General features: G+C 54.8%; 2 protein-coding genes across 8 annotated transcripts in view; one reads left to right on the top strand and one right to left on the bottom strand.

The window, feature by feature from the left end:
- The window catches only part of CUNH7orf50 (chromosome unknown C7orf50 homolog), a 107,530-nt gene that overhangs the window by 68,585 nt on the left and 20,407 nt on the right, over positions 1–18,538 (top strand). The window lies entirely within an intron of this gene.
- Positions 49–15,441, bottom strand: Gpr146 (G protein-coupled receptor 146). 7 transcript variants are annotated; one of them, XM_052754255.1, is made up of 3 exons: positions 15,312–15,326; positions 8,019–8,232; positions 49–3,848 (listed from the first exon to the last, which is right to left on the bottom strand). In XM_052754255.1, exon 3 carries the CDS (start codon positions 3,817–3,819, stop codon positions 2,818–2,820), a length of 1,002 nt encoding a protein of 333 aa, XP_052610215.1. In that variant the 5' UTR covers positions 3,820–3,848; positions 8,019–8,232; positions 15,312–15,326; the 3' UTR covers positions 49–2,817. The 7 variants fall into 7 exon arrangements, with proteins under 7 accessions (XP_052610215.1, XP_052610216.1, XP_052610213.1 ...); XM_052754256.1 differs by having other exon boundaries at positions 49–3,851; XM_052754253.1 differs by lacking the exon at positions 8,019–8,232 and having other exon boundaries at positions 15,312–15,441.

The raw sequence follows: 18,538 nt of genomic DNA on the forward strand, positions 1-18,538 counted from the left end.
TGCGATTTTTCCCCACCATTAAAAAAAAAAAAAAAGGAAACAGAGTGATGAGTGTTAAATAATTTAATAGTATTCAGATGTGTGGATCTCATCAGTAGTGTCTTTTTCACATTCACAGAATTTCGGCAAATGGATCCAGCCACTGGGGTGGATCCTGTAGGTCAGGAATGAGAACGCCCCTGTCTTCCTAAGAACCAGACACGCAGTTTAGCGTCACAGTTTCTCGCTGGTCCGGTCTTTGCCGAACGCTTTACCTAACAGAACAGGTGTCTGTTGGTTCCTGGGTATGTCTGCCCCAAAGAGCGCTGGCTCCGGTTTCCTCTATCCTGTCATGTGACATTGTGAAGGAAACCCAAGAAAAAGGTCACTTTCTGGAATCCCAGGTAACGACAACACAGCAAGCTTTCTTGTGAGTTAATGAAAATAAGAGCATTCATCGTAAATTCTAACCATCAGGAAGTGTTGACAGCCAAATTAACAATTCTTGGGGAACTGTGTGTCCTGCCTGGCATCTTAAACTCATGCAAGAAAGCACCACACAAGCACACTCGCACGCACGCACGCACATGCACACCCATCGCTGCAGTAACCTCTTTGTGTGGTTAAGGTTCTTTCCCGCGTTGGGAGGTGCATGGCAGCTTTGGGAAGCAGACACCGGGGACTCCCAAGAGGAACTTAGCACAGAATCACAGACAGCAGATGTTAGAGCACCCGAGACTGTGCAGTGCTTGGGCGGTTGTGGCGGAAGGCCTGAGTGGGAGGGTGCATCATTCCAGGGGATCTCTACAGGGACGGGGTCTGCACTGCAGATGGCCACTGCTCTGGCCATGTGTGGCTCCACCAGGAAGACCCAAGCAGACAGCTTGGTGTCCACTGGGCTATCCCTGAAGGACAAGTGGCTATAAAGTTGATACCAGCCACAGGGTCCTGGCTTCCAGTCCCTCAAGGGTCCCCTAGAACCTGGCCAGTTTGTACCTAAGGTCAACAAAGGAACATTTGGGCCTCTGCCCACCTTGCTTGGGGATGACTGGGGTGGAGGATTCCAAGGCACAGAACCCTTCCTAAACCTGGGGTCTGCCCCTCCCAAGACCTCTGCCTGGAGCAAAGGGTATAAAATGGTCAGCAAGGGCAATGACTACTCTCAACTGGGACATGGACATTGCAAACAGCCCCGCCCATCTGGATCCTGTTTCCCCTATGACCCACAAAGCTTAGGCTGCCCTTTGCTTGCCCTGACCTTGGCCGCTGGGCTTGCTCTCACCCATAGGAGAATTAGAGTTGGCCTGCAGGCTAGGCCCAGCTAGACTTCATGGTGAGAGTTCTTGTTTCCTCAGCAAGCATTAAGGTGGTCACTGTGGCCACTGGGATGGGAAGCCTGGCAGCCATTAGAGCCTCGGAGCCTCCATTCAGCTGTGCATCTGGGAGGAAGGATGGGGAAGTTAGGCTTGCCATTTTAAAAACCTCAAAACAAAACTCAGCAGCCAGAAGCAATTCTGAAGACTGTTGTCTAATCCAGCCAGTGGTTTATTCATGAGGAACTGGGCCCCACAGAGCGTGCTCAGTGGATCACAGCTAGGGCTGAGGACCTCATGCGCCTCCCTAATTCTCCTTAAGGCAGATTAACTCGGGCAGTCACCGTCGGAGGAGATGTAGTTTGCATAGAATAGATAAAACTAAAGTTATTCATAGCTGCAGTTCCCAAGCAGCCAGGACAGCCTTAGGGCCATGTTGGAAGGCCACTGAATATGGATCATTCCAGCCTTCTGCAGAGACAGGCAGATTAGATGATCATTTGGGAGAGATCTTTAGAAATGGGGAGCAGGGAGTTGTGGGCTTGCAGTGCACCCCTAGAGAATGGGGTGGTGGCGGTGATGAAATGGTGGTAGGAATTCTTTTCATGCCCACGTTAGTTAATTACCAAACACAAGGCCCCAGAGGCACGTGGGTGAGGCCTGGACCCAGACACCTGTGGAAGGCGAGCCTCATCCTGTACCACCCCACAGCTGTGTGGAACCGGCCAGGCAGGGTCCTTACCCCGGATGCCAGTCCCTGGTCATCCTGGGGCACCTGGCCTCATACCATCCTGCCTCTCCCTTCCATGCCTGGCTAACACTTTACCCCATCCAGATCTCTCCTCTGGGGTCTTCCAGTTTGTGCACTAAGAGAGTAATTTCTTCCATTTATGGTGGTGAGGCACCGGAAGGACAGAGCTATACTAAGATCATTTCTCAGGAGGAGAGAGGTAGCCAGGTGTCTGTGGCTGGGGAGAGGTCCAGTGCTGTCGCTGTCCTGTCCTCAGGCTGTGACGGTGGTCTCAGTGACAACCATGTTCCCTTGTACTGTCTTCACCTCGATACTAGGTATTTTTCTAACACTTCTTTTTATTTAAAAAAAAAAGAGAGAAGAGAATCAAGTATTGTGTCAATACGAAGTATAAATACTGGCTTTAGATTTCATCACTTCATTTAGAAAGCCCAAATACCAGGGAGGTCAAAGGTCAGCCTGCTTCTGAGGACATGGCCCTTGAAGATGTCCCTGGGAGAAAGGCACACACCTTGAGGGGAAGGTGGGGAGGTTAATTAGAAGCAGCCCGTTCGCACGAGGCACATTGCTTTCCACCGAGCGGCTTCAGACCAAGATTGGCCTTTTAGGGGAAAACACACAAAATGTCAAGAGAAACGCCCGTGTGTTACGGATTCAGCGTGTCTCCTGGGGTGGACGCGCCATGTGCTAGGGGAACAAAGTGCTATGCATCCAGTTGATTAGTGTTCCTCACAGTCAGGTCCTCTCCTGGGACTTCAGACCAGGGAGGGGTCACTACGCCTGCGCCATCACCTGCTGTATCCCCGCAGGGTCAGGGGAGCAGTGCCGGTGCCCACAGTGCATCTTCTTCACCAGCCGGCGGAGCTTGCTGGGGAAGGCTTTGTTGATGTAACGGTAGAGCAGTGGCGTCACGGAGCTGCTCGAGAAGGCCAAGAACTTGGCCAAGTCCTTAGCAACCTGCAGGATGCCCAGATAATGCCCCTCTACGGTCCTCCCCCGTGAGGCCAACACTGTGTGCCCCAGGCTCAGGTAGTAAGGTGTCCAGAGCCCAAACTGTGTGCACACGGTGGCCACCAGCAGCCTGTGCACTGAGGGGTCCAGCCTGCTGGTGTCCTGGTCCAGGGGCGTGTCTTCCTTCCCAATCCTTGAGATGAGCGCCAGCGCATACAACACGGCCAGGCCTGGCACCACATAGCCGATGAGCACCAGGATGGCGTCAGCAGCCTCTGTGTTCTGCATCCGGGCACACTCAGCAATGCGAGAAGACACATGGCTGCAGATGTAGAAGAGCAGGGAGGAGAAGCTGGTGAGCACCGCCCCTCCCCAGACGAAGCCGCACACGTGCCGGGTGTTGTACACACTGGCCATGTAGGTGCGTGGCAGGGCACGCTCGATGTAGTAGTCAAGGCTCAGCAGTGCTGTAGAGTACATGGTCACCAGGGAAGCCACGTTGAACAGGATGAGCAGTGTCACGTGGGCCTCACTGCTGAGGCTCCACAGGGCCCACCTGGAGTGGGCGGGGCCCAGCAGGTACGCAGGGGCCAGCGCCGTGAGCACCAGCCCCGCCACAGCCATGTTCACGAAGTACACGTCTGGCATGGTCATGCTGTTCTTACTGGTCAGGTTGGCCAGCACCAGCAGGGCATTGTAGCCCAAGCCCACGGGGACACCTGCCCCCAGGTAGAGCAGCGAGAGGACCCACAGCCCCAGGCGCAGGTTCCGGCACAGCGGCTCCTCACCCCACGCTGTGCTGTTGAGTGGGCCACAGCTCCACATGGCAGGCAGCTCACCCCAGCTTCACAGCTCTGCTGAGAGAGGAGGGACAGAGTTAGTCACTGGGCTCCAGAAAGAGCTCTCCTGCATGTGTGTTTGTGTGTGCGCACCTGCAGCAAGCAGGAGGCTCTAGGCCCCCGGGAGTTCAGGGACATTCATAACCATGGTGAGACTCCTGGACGCAGTTTCTGAAGGAAATCAAAGTCCCAGGTGACCCGCCAGACTCCTCAGCAGAAACCTTCACGTGCTCTCCTGTGCCTCTCCTGTGCTCTTCTGTGCCTCAATGGCACCAGCCGTGCCTTGGGCTCCTCACTGCCCGTCAGAGCTACTGCCGCCTTTGGCACTGGTTGGAGACTCTTTGGGGACAGAACCCACACAACCTCAAACCACTTAACAGTGCTGGGCTGCCCCAACCACCATCCCCACTTGATGGCTATCCCCACCCACGCTCTCTTGTGTAGAAGACGTAAGCATGGCCTGTCATCTGGGACACACATCTGCCTGGTGGGGGGGGGAGCAGGAGGATGTATGTGTGGCACACAGTAGCAGGCTGTGCCCCAGCACAAACACGTGTGAGCAAATGTGAGATGTGAGTGTGGTACACCTGTAGCCCCTCTGCACCATACCCTGTTAGCAGGGCTGGAAAAGCTACTGCCCTGGAGGTGTGTAGCAACAGGAGGCCCAGGCGCCTCTGAGGCTGATGAAGCCTGGGGGCTGAGCCCGGACGCTCCATTGTGCCCACATAATTTCCCTCTGACGGGCTGGCCCTTTGTAGTTCTTCTTGAAGCTTGCTGGGTTTGTGGGCACCCAAATCCACCAATGCTGGGAGACGTGGGCAGCCTGGGTGAGCCCAGGCATTCTTTCCTCCCCCAGGGTCACTGACCTATGGGGCAGCACAGAGCCTGTGTTGCAGTCTGTCCAGTTAATCTTGATGTAACTGGACAAGAGTTTGGCAAGTGGATCTATAGAGAGCATTCCTCCTCACTTGTTCTTCAGGGACACCCAGTTCTTTAGGGGGGAACTTTACATTCATACTGTACTTTGGCCCAACCAGACCTGCCCACACAATCCAAAAAGAGAAAGCATCCCGAGCGGACACACTGGAAGCGAACACTCCTGTTTCCCAGAGTGCAGGGGACAAAGCTAGGAAGCCAGGCTGCTGGTGTTGGCACTGGTCCCGCCTGCCTTGGGCCCCCACCGGGAGGAAGCTGTGCAACCCAAGGGCTGTTCCCGGCTGTGAGTGGAGGGCCCTGCCACCATGCGGGACACTACAGGTGCACAGGCTGGCAGCAGGGTCCAGGTGGGACTGGGCTGGGCACTTGTGCACACTGGCTTGTGCCCTCGTCCTCCCCAGGTCAGGCACGCGGGGCTCAGCTCAGCAGGTAATGCCGACACTCTCATTCAGATACACATGGGAGGCCACTGAGTAAGGATACTGCAGTCCTAGCCTGTGCCCCCAGCAGCTAGGACAGTGGATGGACAAAAAGAGAAGGCCATGGAGTGGGGCCCTGACAAGTGCCAAGTGGCCCTGCCCTCCTTCAAGGACAAATGCTTGCTGTACCCGCCACCAGACATGGGTTTCACTTGGTGACCCCTTGCCTGCCTCTTCATGGGGCAGGGGGAGGGCAAGGGGGCTAGGAACTGACCACTGGAGGGTTGGTATACACCAGCACCACCCTCCTGACCCCCTCTTTGTGGTGTCTGTTATTTCTAGTCACTTTTGCTGTTCCTTCTGTTCTGTGGCACCTCTCCCAAGCACTCAGCACAGAAGGCCCAGTCTCCAGGCACACTGATCTCCCAGGCTGCCTGGCTTTGGTGGCCAGTGGTAGCTGAACAAGAGCACACATTATTGGAACCTCATCCACCAGACCACAGCTCCACAGTCCTCAAGGAACAGTGGGTGTTCTGTGGTCACTGCGGGTGGATATTAGTGAGTGTTCTGCCCTCTCCTGGTCACCAGCCCACAGCCATGTTCCTGCCGAGCTGGTCTTATGTAGCATCATGGACCCAGGCTTTATGGATATTCTCTGTCTGGTCCCCTTTCAAACCCTTCCTCAGCATGGGACAGAGGCTATGAGAGCCTACAAGGTCCTCTGATGAGAACACGTTCCTTGTCATCAGTGTTGGGGAACGTGTTCTCATCAGAGGACCTTGTAGGCTCTCATAGCCTCTGTCCCTCCAGCTCACTCAGACCCTGCATCTACAGCACTCTTATATAGAGACCTGTCCGGGAACTTGGGTTCTGTTCTGTCCCTCTTCCATGTCTGTGAGACTCTCACTGGTGGCAGGTCATGAGTTCTCTCCTCCCGTGGGGCTGCCCTCCCTGGCCTCCTCAGGCTCAGCCCCACTCAGCCAGCAGCAGTGAGTGACAGCCGCCAGGCTCCTACCTTTATCACAAGAACCTCCTTCCTTTGTGCTGTGGGCTCCAGAGGCCAGCAGCAGGCAGCATGGCAGAGCCAGGGCTTGTCTCAGGACTCACAGCCACTCTGCGGCGGCAGCCAGCGCTGCGCGTGAGCACTGCACACACTCCTGCCGTGCTTGTTTTCCTTGTGTCAATTACTCACGAAGCTGCTGCCTCCCTTGGCAGGCATGGAGGCCCCTCCCTATCTGTGTTTACAGCTGGTTTCGAGAGGGGAGGCGGCACTTGGACAGTCTGCCCTCCAGATCGAGTGTGCTCACATCCTCTGCTCTGTGCTTGGGGCCTCTGCCTGCCTCTGCCCCACAGAGCATCCAGCCCCTGGGTAGGGCCTGCAGGTTGGGTCCAGGCAGCTCAGGTCCTGAGACCCAGAGCAGTTTAGTTCAGTCCTGAGTTCCCTTTTCCCTTGAGGAAATGAACTGAACAGACGTTTGTCTGCAGAACTAAGGACAGAATAGTTGGACCTCACTGAGACTGTGCCATAGAGATGCTGGCTGCTTTCACTGCAGGCCCGGGGACACACAAGGCTCTTTGAAGGCACAGCAGAGGCACAGGGCAGGCTTAGAATTGAAAACATTAGAGCTAGGGTAGGGGGTCCGAAGCCTCCCACACGTGCACTTCCAGATGTGTGCGCATGTGACCTGTTGGGGGCCACAAGAGCAGATGGGAGCTACTACTTGGCTACAGAGTGCTGTTCCTGGCAGGCAGGGCTGCTTGTCCCACTGTGCCCCCATGCAGCCTGGTGGGCACAGCAGCTGCCCAGACTGCTAATAGCCTGCTAAGAGAAGTGGAACAGGAGGTAGGGCTCGGGGCTATGCTGGGGGAGCATCTGGGCTCCAGGGAAAGCATCATGTGGAGCAGTGTCGGGTTAGAATTCACTCTGTGTTCACATGCTACCTGCCATGGCCTGGCCCCTAGGTCTGAAGCTGCACAGTACTATCTGTCCAGCCTGGATGCATTGTGGAGGGGTGTTTCTGGCCAGCTTGTGGGTGCCGAACAGCTGATAAGCTTCGTCCAGAAGCTAGGGGTACCTGCTGTTGGAAATGTTCTTACTCGTCAGAACTTTAATTTCAGATGGAAAAAAAAGCCCGAATAGTGCTGGCTTTCATTTGTCTTCTCTGAGGGTGCTGTCTTTGCTGCTTGCTCTGATGTTGCTCCCAGGAAGTGCCTCCTCTCAGCAGGTGTAACCGGGAGATCCCACGAGCAGAGTGGCTGTGTGGGCTGCGACTTTCACATTAGGGGCGTAGGTCTGAGTGTGTCACTAGAGCCTGCGTCCCATCTCCTCTGCCCTAGGAATGTCCCTGTGGCCACCCTGAGAGTGTTCCCTCCCACCTTAAGGTGTAGGCTGTGACTCGGGGAGGGACAGCTGGCTATGGCTAATGACAGCTGGGAGCAGCAGGCAAGGCCCCAGAACCGCAGCCTGTGCTCGGTTCTGGCCACGGGGACCTTAAGTCCAGTCAGATCCCCTTGGGGCACTCAACTCTAGTGTCCCAGGGTCTCAGCCAAGTACCCTCCCTAGCCACAGAAGGGGGTCAGGGAGGCTGGCCTCCATGGTGTGTGGGTGTGGATGTGTTCACAGGCCTCTCCGGATCCTATCTGCCTACATCTTCACTCCCTTCCTGTTCCCTTGCTGTTGGAGAAGATGGACTTCCTGTAGCCAGTGAACAATGATTTGGTTTCTACCCTCTGACCTGGGCTAGGCTGTCTTCCCTTCCTGAGGAACTGCATCACAAACCAATGGGAGGCTGGGGAGAAATCTGGTGGTCTCCACAGAGGTGTACCCTACCTGACAGGTGATGTCCGAGTTTGTCCAGTGACAGGGAGGTGACAGAGAGGTGCCAGCCCAGGCAGTAACACGGAGACAGCAGAGATGGAAAGCCGGCATGTGGAGCGCTCCCAGCACGGGTCTGTCACATTCTGCCCTTTTTCATCTGCAAGCCGCCTGAGAGTGTTCATTCATGACCCAGCTTCTGGAGCCCTGCCAACTGCTGCCAGGCCCTCTTCAGCAACCAGGGAGAAAACATGCCCTCCAGTCACAAAGCACTGCCCACTGGCCCATCACGCTCGAGGGTGCTGTGTTGCGGGGAACTCCCCACCCGCCCCTTACCTTTCCGCCATCTTTCCCGGCACTGCCCTCCTCCCCTGTCCCTCCTGACCCCCCCAGACCCTGCCCACATCATGCCTTCCTTCCGTTCTTGCTTCTGGCTGTTCCCATCCCCGAAACCCTCCCCCAATTCCTGCCATTTCTACCCAGGTTTTCTTTGGCTCCCACACCCCTCAGACATAGTACCAGTCACACCTCTCAGGCCAGGCCCGGCCAGCCCCGACCCTGCCTCCTGTTCAGTACTGTCATTCCTCCTGCTGGTTGCTAGTCTTGACAGCCACAGACTCCTTGTACTCATAGCCCAACCTTGCAGAGCCCTACCACCAGCTGAGTGACCCCCACCATCAGAGGGGCTCTTGGTTTCTTCTGACCTCCCTCCATCTCAGAAGGCTCAGCTTCCCCACAGCTGGCCTGCTAGCTTCAGGCTGCACTGACTCCAGCTGTGTCTCCCTCTAGAAGCACCCCAGAGGATACTGTGGCAGCTCACACCCTCTCTCTCCCTCTCCACAGGGTCATGGGAGGTGCTGCCCACTAATCCTCAGGATCCGGCCAACACCTGGCCCTGACTCCCTCCCGTCTTTGCTGGGAGCCCTTACGTAGTCAGTCAGTCAGAATGTCCCTCATTCTGGCCATCCCCTTACCCCAGCATGGGGAACCTTGACTAAGAGGGCAGAGGAGCTAGGGCCACACTGGCCTTAGGCTACCCAAGAGGACTGCAGTTAGTTCGCTAACGAATTCATTAATGACATAGTGATTCACTTGCCCTCTTTCAGACTTGCTTTTGTTTCCTTAATTATATTCATAAAAGAGTCAGGGGGTGGAGTGAATCAGTTGGTAAAGCACTTGCTGTGTAGACATGAGGACCTGATCTCTAGGATCTGTGTAGAAGGCTAGGGGGTGACTGTGTACGTCTGTAACTGTGTACGTCTGTGTACCTCATGCACTGGGGAGGCAGAGACAGGCAGATCCCCAGAGCGTGCTGGCCAGCCAGTCTAGATGAACCAGCTTCAGTGAGACTGCCTTCAAAAATAAAAAGGAGGACGGTAGAGGAGGGCACTGGATAGTGATCCCTGGCTTCCACGTTCCGGTTTACACACACACACACACACACACACACACACACACACGTGCCTGAGACTAGCAATAGTAGCACAACCTCAGGTGAAGGCTCTTAAGGTTCCAGCGTGTGACGTCAGCAGAGGACGAAGGGGAGAGCAAGGAGGAGCCTCCCTGAAGCATAGGGAACATCTGGCTGTGTGGGAGCAGAGAGAGTCCTCAGTCAGCTGAACCCCTCAGCCTGCTGGCTTCCCTGTCTCGCCTCCTCTGTCCCACACGAGCAGCAAAGGGAGGAGCAAGGCACAGGTGTCACAAAGGGCTGAGATCAGAGCAAGGACCGAGGTGGCAGGAAGCTCTCTTCTTATGTGTGACAAGTCTAGATGGCACTGACATTTGCCTTGGGGCCTGAGCAAGGTATCGCCGTGAGACTGGAGAGAAAGACAGTGGGTGTAGACAGTTCCTCACACCAGCTAGGGTGGCAGCTCAGAATAGCCACCAGGGAGGAACTTGGGGCTCTGCATTCCTGTTTCCTGCCCAAGCTGCCTTGCTGACTCCGGCATGACCTCAGCCAACTTGTTCATCACCCTTCAAGTCTGACAGAAAGGCCGGATAATGAGCACCGCCTCCATCCGGGTGAGGTGAGGCCTAATTAGTACTTGGAGCTGAGCAGGCTGGTGGGCACATGGGCGGTGGTTCTTTCCTCAGACACCACCCTCGAGGTTCTGAGGACTTGGCTGTGGGCCTCCTGCTGAACAGTCCTTCATGTCCAGTGCCTCAAAGGTGGAAAGCACAGATGCCGCCTTCCTGAAGCTCAGTTAGCAGAAGGGAAGATTCAGTCCATCTACACTCTCCCAGGGGCTTCCCCTTTTCTCTCCCATTCTGGGCCATCCCAGAGCACTGAAGAATGTAAACCTCATCTGGATCCCAGCCCATGGGGACCTGTAAGATGGGATCTTTAGCAAGAACACAGCTCTCCTCCAATGACTCGAGTTCCTAAGAAGTGCTATCCAGGTCAGGAGTTCCCACCTCACTCTGAGCCCTGAGCACATAACTTGGGGGTCTTGGGTTTTGTTAAGACAAGGACCCCAAATTGTGACCCTCCTGCTTCAACTGCCCAAGTACTGGGATTCCAAGTCTTCCAGTATGCCTGCTCACCATTGTACAATCTCAAGGCAACAGGCCAGGGCACTCTGGCACTACAGCCAATCACCAGGTCCCTGCTCAGAGCTGGGTGCAGGCAGGTCTGAGTGGAGCAACACCCTCTGATGTTTGCCCCACAGCACAGTCCATCTGTAGCACCTGTGGTGAACACAGGTTCACGTGCTACAGACCAGAGGATCTGGGGTCCTGAGCATCAGGGAACCAACAGTGTGGGTGCTCTCTTCCTTAACTATGGCAAGGGCTAAGTTGGGAGTGGCCACTAGGCCTGAGTGATAGAACAGGGTAGGAACAGGTACACAGTGTACTGTCCCTACAGGGAACCTAGGGCTTCTGTGTCCCTTACATGCTACATCAGGGTGCTTCAGGCACAGTTGTGCTAGTCCTAATAAAGGGTTGGGTTGTTGTTTGCTTAAACAGGGTTTCACTCTAAAGGCCAGGCTTGCCTTGAACTCATGATCCTCCTGCCTCAACCTCCTGCATGCTGGGATTACAGGCATGAACCACTGTGCCAAGCACTAAGTAGCATCCTTACTTACAGACTGATTAGATCCCTGGCCTGATGTATGCCACACTGTAGGAAGGAGTGTGAAAATGGAGACTCCATAATGTTTGGTGTGGCCTGATGGATATGGGGGTAGTGAGGCTGTGAGCCCGTGCTATGAGCCTGTGCACAGAGCTCTTGGGACACCCAGCCCCTCTTCTTGTGACAGACAGGCACAGGGGCTGAGGCTTTCTTGCCAACCCTTCTGCTTACAGACTGTGCTCCCCTGGTTAGGCAGGTCATTGCCATCTGGTCCCTCAGTTTCCCTAGATTGAGATTAGGAAACTCCTCCCAAGCATGCCAGTGTGTGTGGCAGTCGGGGAAGCAGGGAGATGCGCCCTGTGCTTTCTAAGCCCAGGAAGTCCTAGGCGCAGAGCTCTAGTCTTTCCCTGGCTGCCCTCAGAGCAACAGAAGCTGCTCTGTGACCTTTCGCTCAGACTGTGTCAACTGACACATGGGAAGAGGAAAGCGGAGGGAGGGTGGGCAGGAAAGCACGTGGGCCCAAGAGACACACTGCACGTGAGCCTTCGTGGGGGGGGGGGGGGTGCAGCTACCAGGACAAATGTCAAGAAAGGCCTTCCAGAATTCACTCTGGGGACCTGGGTTACTCCCACATGGCCATCATGTGGCAGGGGCTTTACAAATGTAGTCTGCTCGGGCTTGGGGCTTGGTGATGGCACAGGGAGCTTCCTAGTGTTACTCTAGTATTAAACTACAGGGTAAATAATTGGTTTCACTGGCTTCTCTGGCTGGTATTCACCGCTTTCCAAGGAATGTGTTATTGGGAAGGGAAGTAGTTGGGGGTAGGGGAGTGTTCTGCTCGTAACTTAAAATTCTTGAAGCTCTGTGCCTCGCAGTAGATCCCTAATGGGGCTCCCTGCTCAGCACAGGCACAGCAGTGACCCTGCCATGGTCACAAGTGATAAGGACAAGAGTCCATTCTCAGGCTGGCTGTGAAAGCATTTTAAGGGGAGACACGGACATCTTTTTCGTATGCCTTATTTCGACAGACTCCACAGGGTCTAAATTAGCTTGTTACTAGTGAATTTCTATAGCAACAAAATGACCAGACTGGAAAACAGTGATCCCCTGTGACAGTCGGTGGCCAGAAGTAGCCCAGAGACAACCCCCAGAAGAGACTGGCAATTCTGGCAGACTGAGATCCAGAGGGTCTTCCTGTTCCTGTGTGGCTGGAGCAGACTCATTCACATTCCACAGTTCATTTCTTGCCTGTTAATCAGGAAATTCCATCCTCTGTCGTTTAGGGGCATCTCTGTAGCCTGCTGCTCCACAATTCGGGTTGGCACCATTTGTCTACTAGGTGTGATGGCACACGTTTGATGTCCTACCTACTCAGGAGGCTGGGGTAGAAAGATCTCAAGTTCAGTCAGTCTGGGCTACAGAGTAATGTAAGACCAGCCTAGGCAACTTAGAGAGACCCTGCCTTGACATAAAAAGAGGGCTGAAAGGTGTGGCTTCGCAGATGGTCATCTGCCTAGGCTCCTCCAGTGAGGGGCTGAGGGTGACTCAGCAGTAACCACTTGCCTACCATGCCTGAGGTCCTGGGTTCCACCCCCAATACTGTTTTTCATCACAGGTCTGGCCTACCTAGGGCCTTGCTCCCTCTTCATCTGGTCTATCTTTGAGTGCACCTTTGGGGATACCTCTCTGACCTAAGACCTTCTGCCAGGCACTGGATGATACCATCTCCCCAGCCCACTGTGTGGAGCCTTTGCCGATGGGGAGGCTTCTCCCGGCCGGAGATGTGTAGACCGAAGGACAGGTGCCCCGGTGCAGGACTGTGGTCATGCCCTAACTCCTTTGACATTCTGATTCTATACGAATGGTCACAGCGGGCCTTCGGCTGCTGTAAGCCTCAGTGGGTTGTTTTGTTATACAGTGACCTGTTGTGCACCAGGAAACTCTAGTTGCATGTTTGAAAACAGGGTGCTTCAAAAATGACTTCTAGATGTTTATTTCCCTTTGTAGTAATGATCAGAAGCCTTGGCAAACAATACTCAGCTGTAGGAGCTCACGGCTCAGGAAGGCAGGGGCTGTGGCTGGCTTTCTGCACACATTGCGCAGGATGATTCCTGTAGCCACCCCTGCATCTTCCTGGCATATGATAAGAAAGCCAAGTGACGTACATGAGTGGTTTTGATTCTGATAGCCTTTTGCTCTTCACAGTTCACAATGCAGAGGTAGGAGCATGGGCCAAGCAGCCTGCCTCAGATGCATTAAGCACAGCACCCTATCTCTCTGTGCAGAGGAGAGGAGATGATTGGGCTTGGACCAGGCAGCCTGCCTGAGATGCATAAATACAGTACCCTGTCTCTGTGCAGAGGAGCCCGCCTCCTGCCAGCTGCAGGAAAGCTGGGGGAGGGGGGAGCGGGTAGATAAGCTCAGACTAAACCACCCCTGCCAGCAGGGTGCTTACATGGCTTTGACTCCCCTGGAGGAAGATGGAACCCATGCTTTTGCTCACAGTTTACTTGGTAACTTGGACTTCTTTCCCTGACTAGCAGGGTTTGAGGCCTTCTCAGACACAAGATGGGGGAAAGAAACAACAAAAATATAAATAAGGCATCCTGAGAACTGCACGGAGCAAATTCAGAACAGATAAATTCTCCATTTCAGTCACGGGGTAGGCGTGCACCCAGCTGGGCTCCCGATAACCTCGGGAGCTTTTATCTGGGTGTGGCTTCACCTGCAGGGAAGTAGTTAAAGCCACAGATCTTATCATGGCTCTGCTGGCTATTTTTACTCTTCATGTCACATTTGGTCTGATCACAACAGTTGCTTGCTGGGCTTGCTTTGTCCTAAGTCAGACGGGGAAACTCCTAGCCACTCCTCCTGATGGTATGTATGAAAGGGGCCCCAGGGTGGGCACTGGGGTGCACAGGTTGCCAGCTCCATGTCACTCTGCCCCTCTGCTTTGTCTTAGGATACAGGGGCTCTGTCAGCAAGATCTTAAACTAGACAGAAAACTCATAGCTTCTCTCTGCAAACTGAGTCCCCTCTGCTCTTTGAAGCCTCAGGGGTATTTGGAGTTGTGGGCCTTTGAGAGCCTTAGGGACAAATGTGACCCAGCACTGCCAGCCAGACTTGTAGGTTAGTGAAAGCCCAGCTTTGGCTGTAGGGAACCTAAGAGCCTGCAGGCAGGAGGAAGTAGCTAGAGCAGGTTTAGGGAAAACTCCAGTGAGCACTCCTGTGGTCTCCTCCCCAGGGGCATGGCCTTGATGTGTGTCTCAGTGTTTGGGTCATTAAAGGAGGGTATCATTACCACTTCAGAATTTCAAAGGACATCATGGGGTGAGGAGAGAAAGCCAAGGGAGCAGCAAGCCCTTCTTCCAGCTTGTGAGCCACACAGGCATTTCCCCCCAACTTGGCACATATCGTTTATCTATGACCGTGTAGATCTGCCCAGCCTACACATCCTGACCTCACATTAAGTTTGGGTGGATGTGTCTCCTCTTCCTTCATGAACCCATTCAGGAGTCACAGCCGCATCAAGTCTACTGTGACACATTGTACCCTGGAAGACACCAGAGGTTCTGGATTGGAGATCTGAACCTTGTGGTAGTTCTTCGTACCCTTGGTGTAATTATTAATAGTGTCTCTTTGCACTCTCAACGGTAGTGTCTGGTCCCCTATGCACGAGTGGCTTCGGGACATGGTCAAAGCCATTTCAATGGTATTAATTTCCAGTTCTTTAAAGCTAGCTTGTCCCCGGGTCATCAGTGCCTCTGATACATGCGTGGGGGTATGGGTGGGCACAGAAAGCTGTCTGGCTGCTGGGTCAGGACAGCAGCAGGATTGCAGGTCTCAAGCACGTAATCACAGACGGGCGCGCTAAAGTGGCAGGTGCTGTTCTGGACAGCGGGTACTAAGTTAGCCCTCGTCAGCATGCCTGCAGACAGGAGCTGTATCCCTTCACCTGGGGTTTCCAGTTGCTGGCGTTGCCTCCCGTGTCCGGTGACTGTCCAGGGCAGACGGCGCCAGTTCCGCTATCTCTACGATTAGCTCTTAACCATCAGAAGGGGCGAAGGCGGTAACCGTAGCGTCCCAGGAGAGCCCGTCGCGGGCAGCAGCCCCACCGCTCGCCGCGGGTGCAGGTCTCTGCGCCCGGCCCCTGGCGCCCGCCCAGCGCAGCCCGGCGCGGTCCCCTCCCGCCCAGAACCGAGTTCTCGGGGCTCCCCGCCCCAGGCCCCACTCACCGCTCGCTGGGCGGCGGCCCCGCGCACCGGCCGCGGGCGGGCAGCTGGGCTCGCAGAAGGCAGCGGAGCTCACGGCGCGCACGCCGCGGGGGCTGTGTACACACGTGACCCCGTCCCGCCCCCGGGGGCCGCTCGCGTGGTCCCGCCCGCGGAGCAATGCCGTCAGGCCCCGCCCCCTCTCCCGACCGACAGCTCCTGCGGCCCCGCCCTTTTCCTGGCGCGGCCGCTTGGTTCCCGCAGTCTCCGCCCCCAGCCCGAATGGACAGTCTCCGTGGCCAGCCATGGTCGCCATAGCGCAGGCGGGCCGCGCACCTGCCCCCTTCCAAGTTTGTAGCTTCCACGACCCGTGGCTCCCGAGCCCTTGGGATCTAAGCGGAACTGTCCCGAGAAAACCTGACCCACTGTGTAGCCGCTGTCCACCGAGAAAGTGGAAGGATGCCATTTACTATGCCGTGGTTTGGCCTCAAACGCTCTGGGTCAGGGTATGAGGACATTTTTTTAGAGTATTTGCCTAACGTTCAGGAAGCCCTGCGTGTCATCCTCAGCACCACATAAGCCAGAGGTAGTGGTGCACACATGGAATCCCAGAACTAGGAGGTAGAGCGTGGGAAGATCAGAAGTTCAAGGCCGTCCCTGGCTACATGGTGACTTGAAGGACATCCTGGGATACATGAGATCTTGTCTTAAAAAAAACAACAACAAAAGATGCACACACAAGAGATAGCCCATCTGGGCTGCGGTAAATCCAAGGCTGGTCTGGCTTACATAGCAAATTCTAAGCTAACTGGGATTATAAAACAAGATTGTCAGAAAGGGAGGGAGGGTCCTGGAGTAATAGCCCATTGCAGGGCCTGTGTTTGATTCCTGGGAACCCATGTCAAAAAGGCTGAGTATGGTAGCTTGTAATCCCAGTACTGGGGAGGTGACAGGCAGATCCCTGGGGCCCCTTGTCCAGCTGGCCAGCCTAACTTGCTATTTCAGGCCACCACCACCACCAAAAAAACAAAAAACAAAACAAAAAAAAAAACCTGTCTTATAAAAACAAGGTGGACAACAGACAGCACCTGAGGAATGACAGCTGAGACTGACCTCTGACCCCCATAGGCACACATACAAAAACAAAACAATAAATAAATAGCCTAAACCCTCAAGATTCCTGGTCAGAGCCTGGATTGTATTACCCACCTCTGAAGTGTCAGCCTCCAGGGGCCTAGCAGAGGGTATCTGTAAGGCTCTTATTCACAACTAAGGAGTGCCGCAGGTTACCTGAGCCTCCTGGCACCGAGGGCCCACTGGTTACCCACTCTGCAGGACAGGAAGTGCAGGACAGATGTTCAAAGTCAGGGCAAGGAAACCATTGCAGAGGGCCACAGCCTCTGACTCTGCTGCAGGCTGCCCTCCCACTGTGTAGACCGGTCCCCAAGCTGGACATCGTGGGTGTGGTAGGAGTGTGTGGAGCTGTGCTGACCTCCTGCCCTGGGGTCCGTGTTTGGCATCCCATGGAGTGCTGCAGGGAGGGCTCCTGAGGGTCAGGCACAGCCCCTGCTCAGGCCTCCTTCGTGCCATGGACGCTGTGGTCACGAGTCTCATCGCATGCTGCAGCCCAGTGCCGTGCTTAGGCCAAGCACCATGGAAACGCCGGAACTTCCCTTCCCAGGCCACATTCTTGGGACTTGGCAGGTTTTCCTGGCCATTCTGGAGTGGCAGTCGATAAGATCAGCTGCATTCCACGAGGGCACTTAGGACTGCTGGGCAGGAACCTGAGAGTGGCCCTGTTTCCCAAGACTTTTCATTTGGTCTGTCTGGGGTTTGGGGTAGTGCTGGGGTTACTCTGCCCTCACTGGTCAGCAGCTGGTCCCCCCTTTCTCATCTTTCTCTTGTGCATTTGTACATTGTTGGGTATTAGATTCTAGGGAGCACATTGGCCAGGGCAGGGAATGTTTCTAAGTTAATTTATTCGTTTTTGATGGAAGTTAGGGGATGTAACTAAGTAGAATGCTTACCTAACATGCATAAAGCCTAGGTTCCAACCCCAGCACTTAGGAGGCAGGAGAATCAAGAGCTCAAGGCCAGCCTTGCCTATAGAGCAGTTTTAGCCTGAGCTACATTCTCTCAACAAATAAATATAATATTTTGTTTGTATGGTTATATTAATATAACCTAATGCCACTGAGAGCCTAGTGTATTATGGACTCTTTTTATTTTTTTGAGATGGTCTTGCTATATAGCCCAGGCTAGCCTTGAATTTGTGATCCTGCTGCCTGAGCCTCCCAAGTGTGAGGGTGATAGACGAGAGCCATCTGACTGTGTGATCCACCGCATAAGCAAAGTTGGAGGAGTGAGCAGGGGGCAGGGCGGGTGGTCCCTGCATGGTCAGCCACGGGTTTCATCCTCATCAGCACAGGTGCCCATGCGCTTTCCTGGTGCCCTTCCTATTCCTTCTCATCAGACTCCCTTCCCTGGCTGCCCACCAGCCTTTCTGTTCTCCATGGAAGCAGATCTTCCCACTAGCAACTTGAGAAGGCCAGGATGCATCTCCAGCTGTATCTAGGCCTTCTGGACTCAAGATGATCCCCATGTCATCTTTAGATGCTCTTGGCAGAGGAGAGCTTGGCATGCTCACAGTTCACTCAGTCAGTTCACAGCCACTCAGAAGACCCTGCTGTGCTCTTCTGTTGGGCACAGGCTGGAGTATCCGGGACTTGTGGCTAACGGAGTGTCTACCCTGACCAAGTGCCCTCTAGGAGCCCTAGTCACAGGCATGTAAGCTGTGGGGGAAACTCCAGGAACAGCAGACGTTTGCCTGCATGTGTGATGGCAGCAACCAGCCATGGGGTCCTGCCGGAATACACCAAGCCTTTCTCCTGTAGCCCTGGGAGCCCTGCTTCCCATAGCCTCCCCCTGCCCCTCCCTAGCCTGAGGCTTCTCGAGCTCTGCCCAGGACAAGCCTGCCCTAACCTTGCTGCTTAGGGACCGGGAATTCTGTCCCCCCCCCCCCCATTGCTGCAGGCATAAGCAGTGGCAGCTAGAGAGAAGAGAAGCAGAAGGAGGTGGTTTTCCGGCTGGCAGGTGCTAAAAATAGAGATGTATGTGTCTGTCTTCGCCCCCAGTCTGTCCTTCCTTGGTCTGTGTGCCAGAGATACTGTTCCCCAGCAGCCAGGGCCACTCAGACCCCTCTCACTGCTGCTAGGTAGGGACAAAGAGGAGTGGCCCCACCATTGCACAGA

The sequence above is a fragment of the Peromyscus californicus genome, unplaced genomic scaffold, assembly GCF_007827085.1.
Source record: "Peromyscus californicus insignis strain IS unplaced genomic scaffold, ASM782708v3 Scaffold_2__1_contigs__length_46816999, whole genome shotgun sequence".
In the NCBI taxonomy this organism is placed as follows: domain Eukaryota; kingdom Metazoa; phylum Chordata; class Mammalia; order Rodentia; family Cricetidae; genus Peromyscus; species Peromyscus californicus.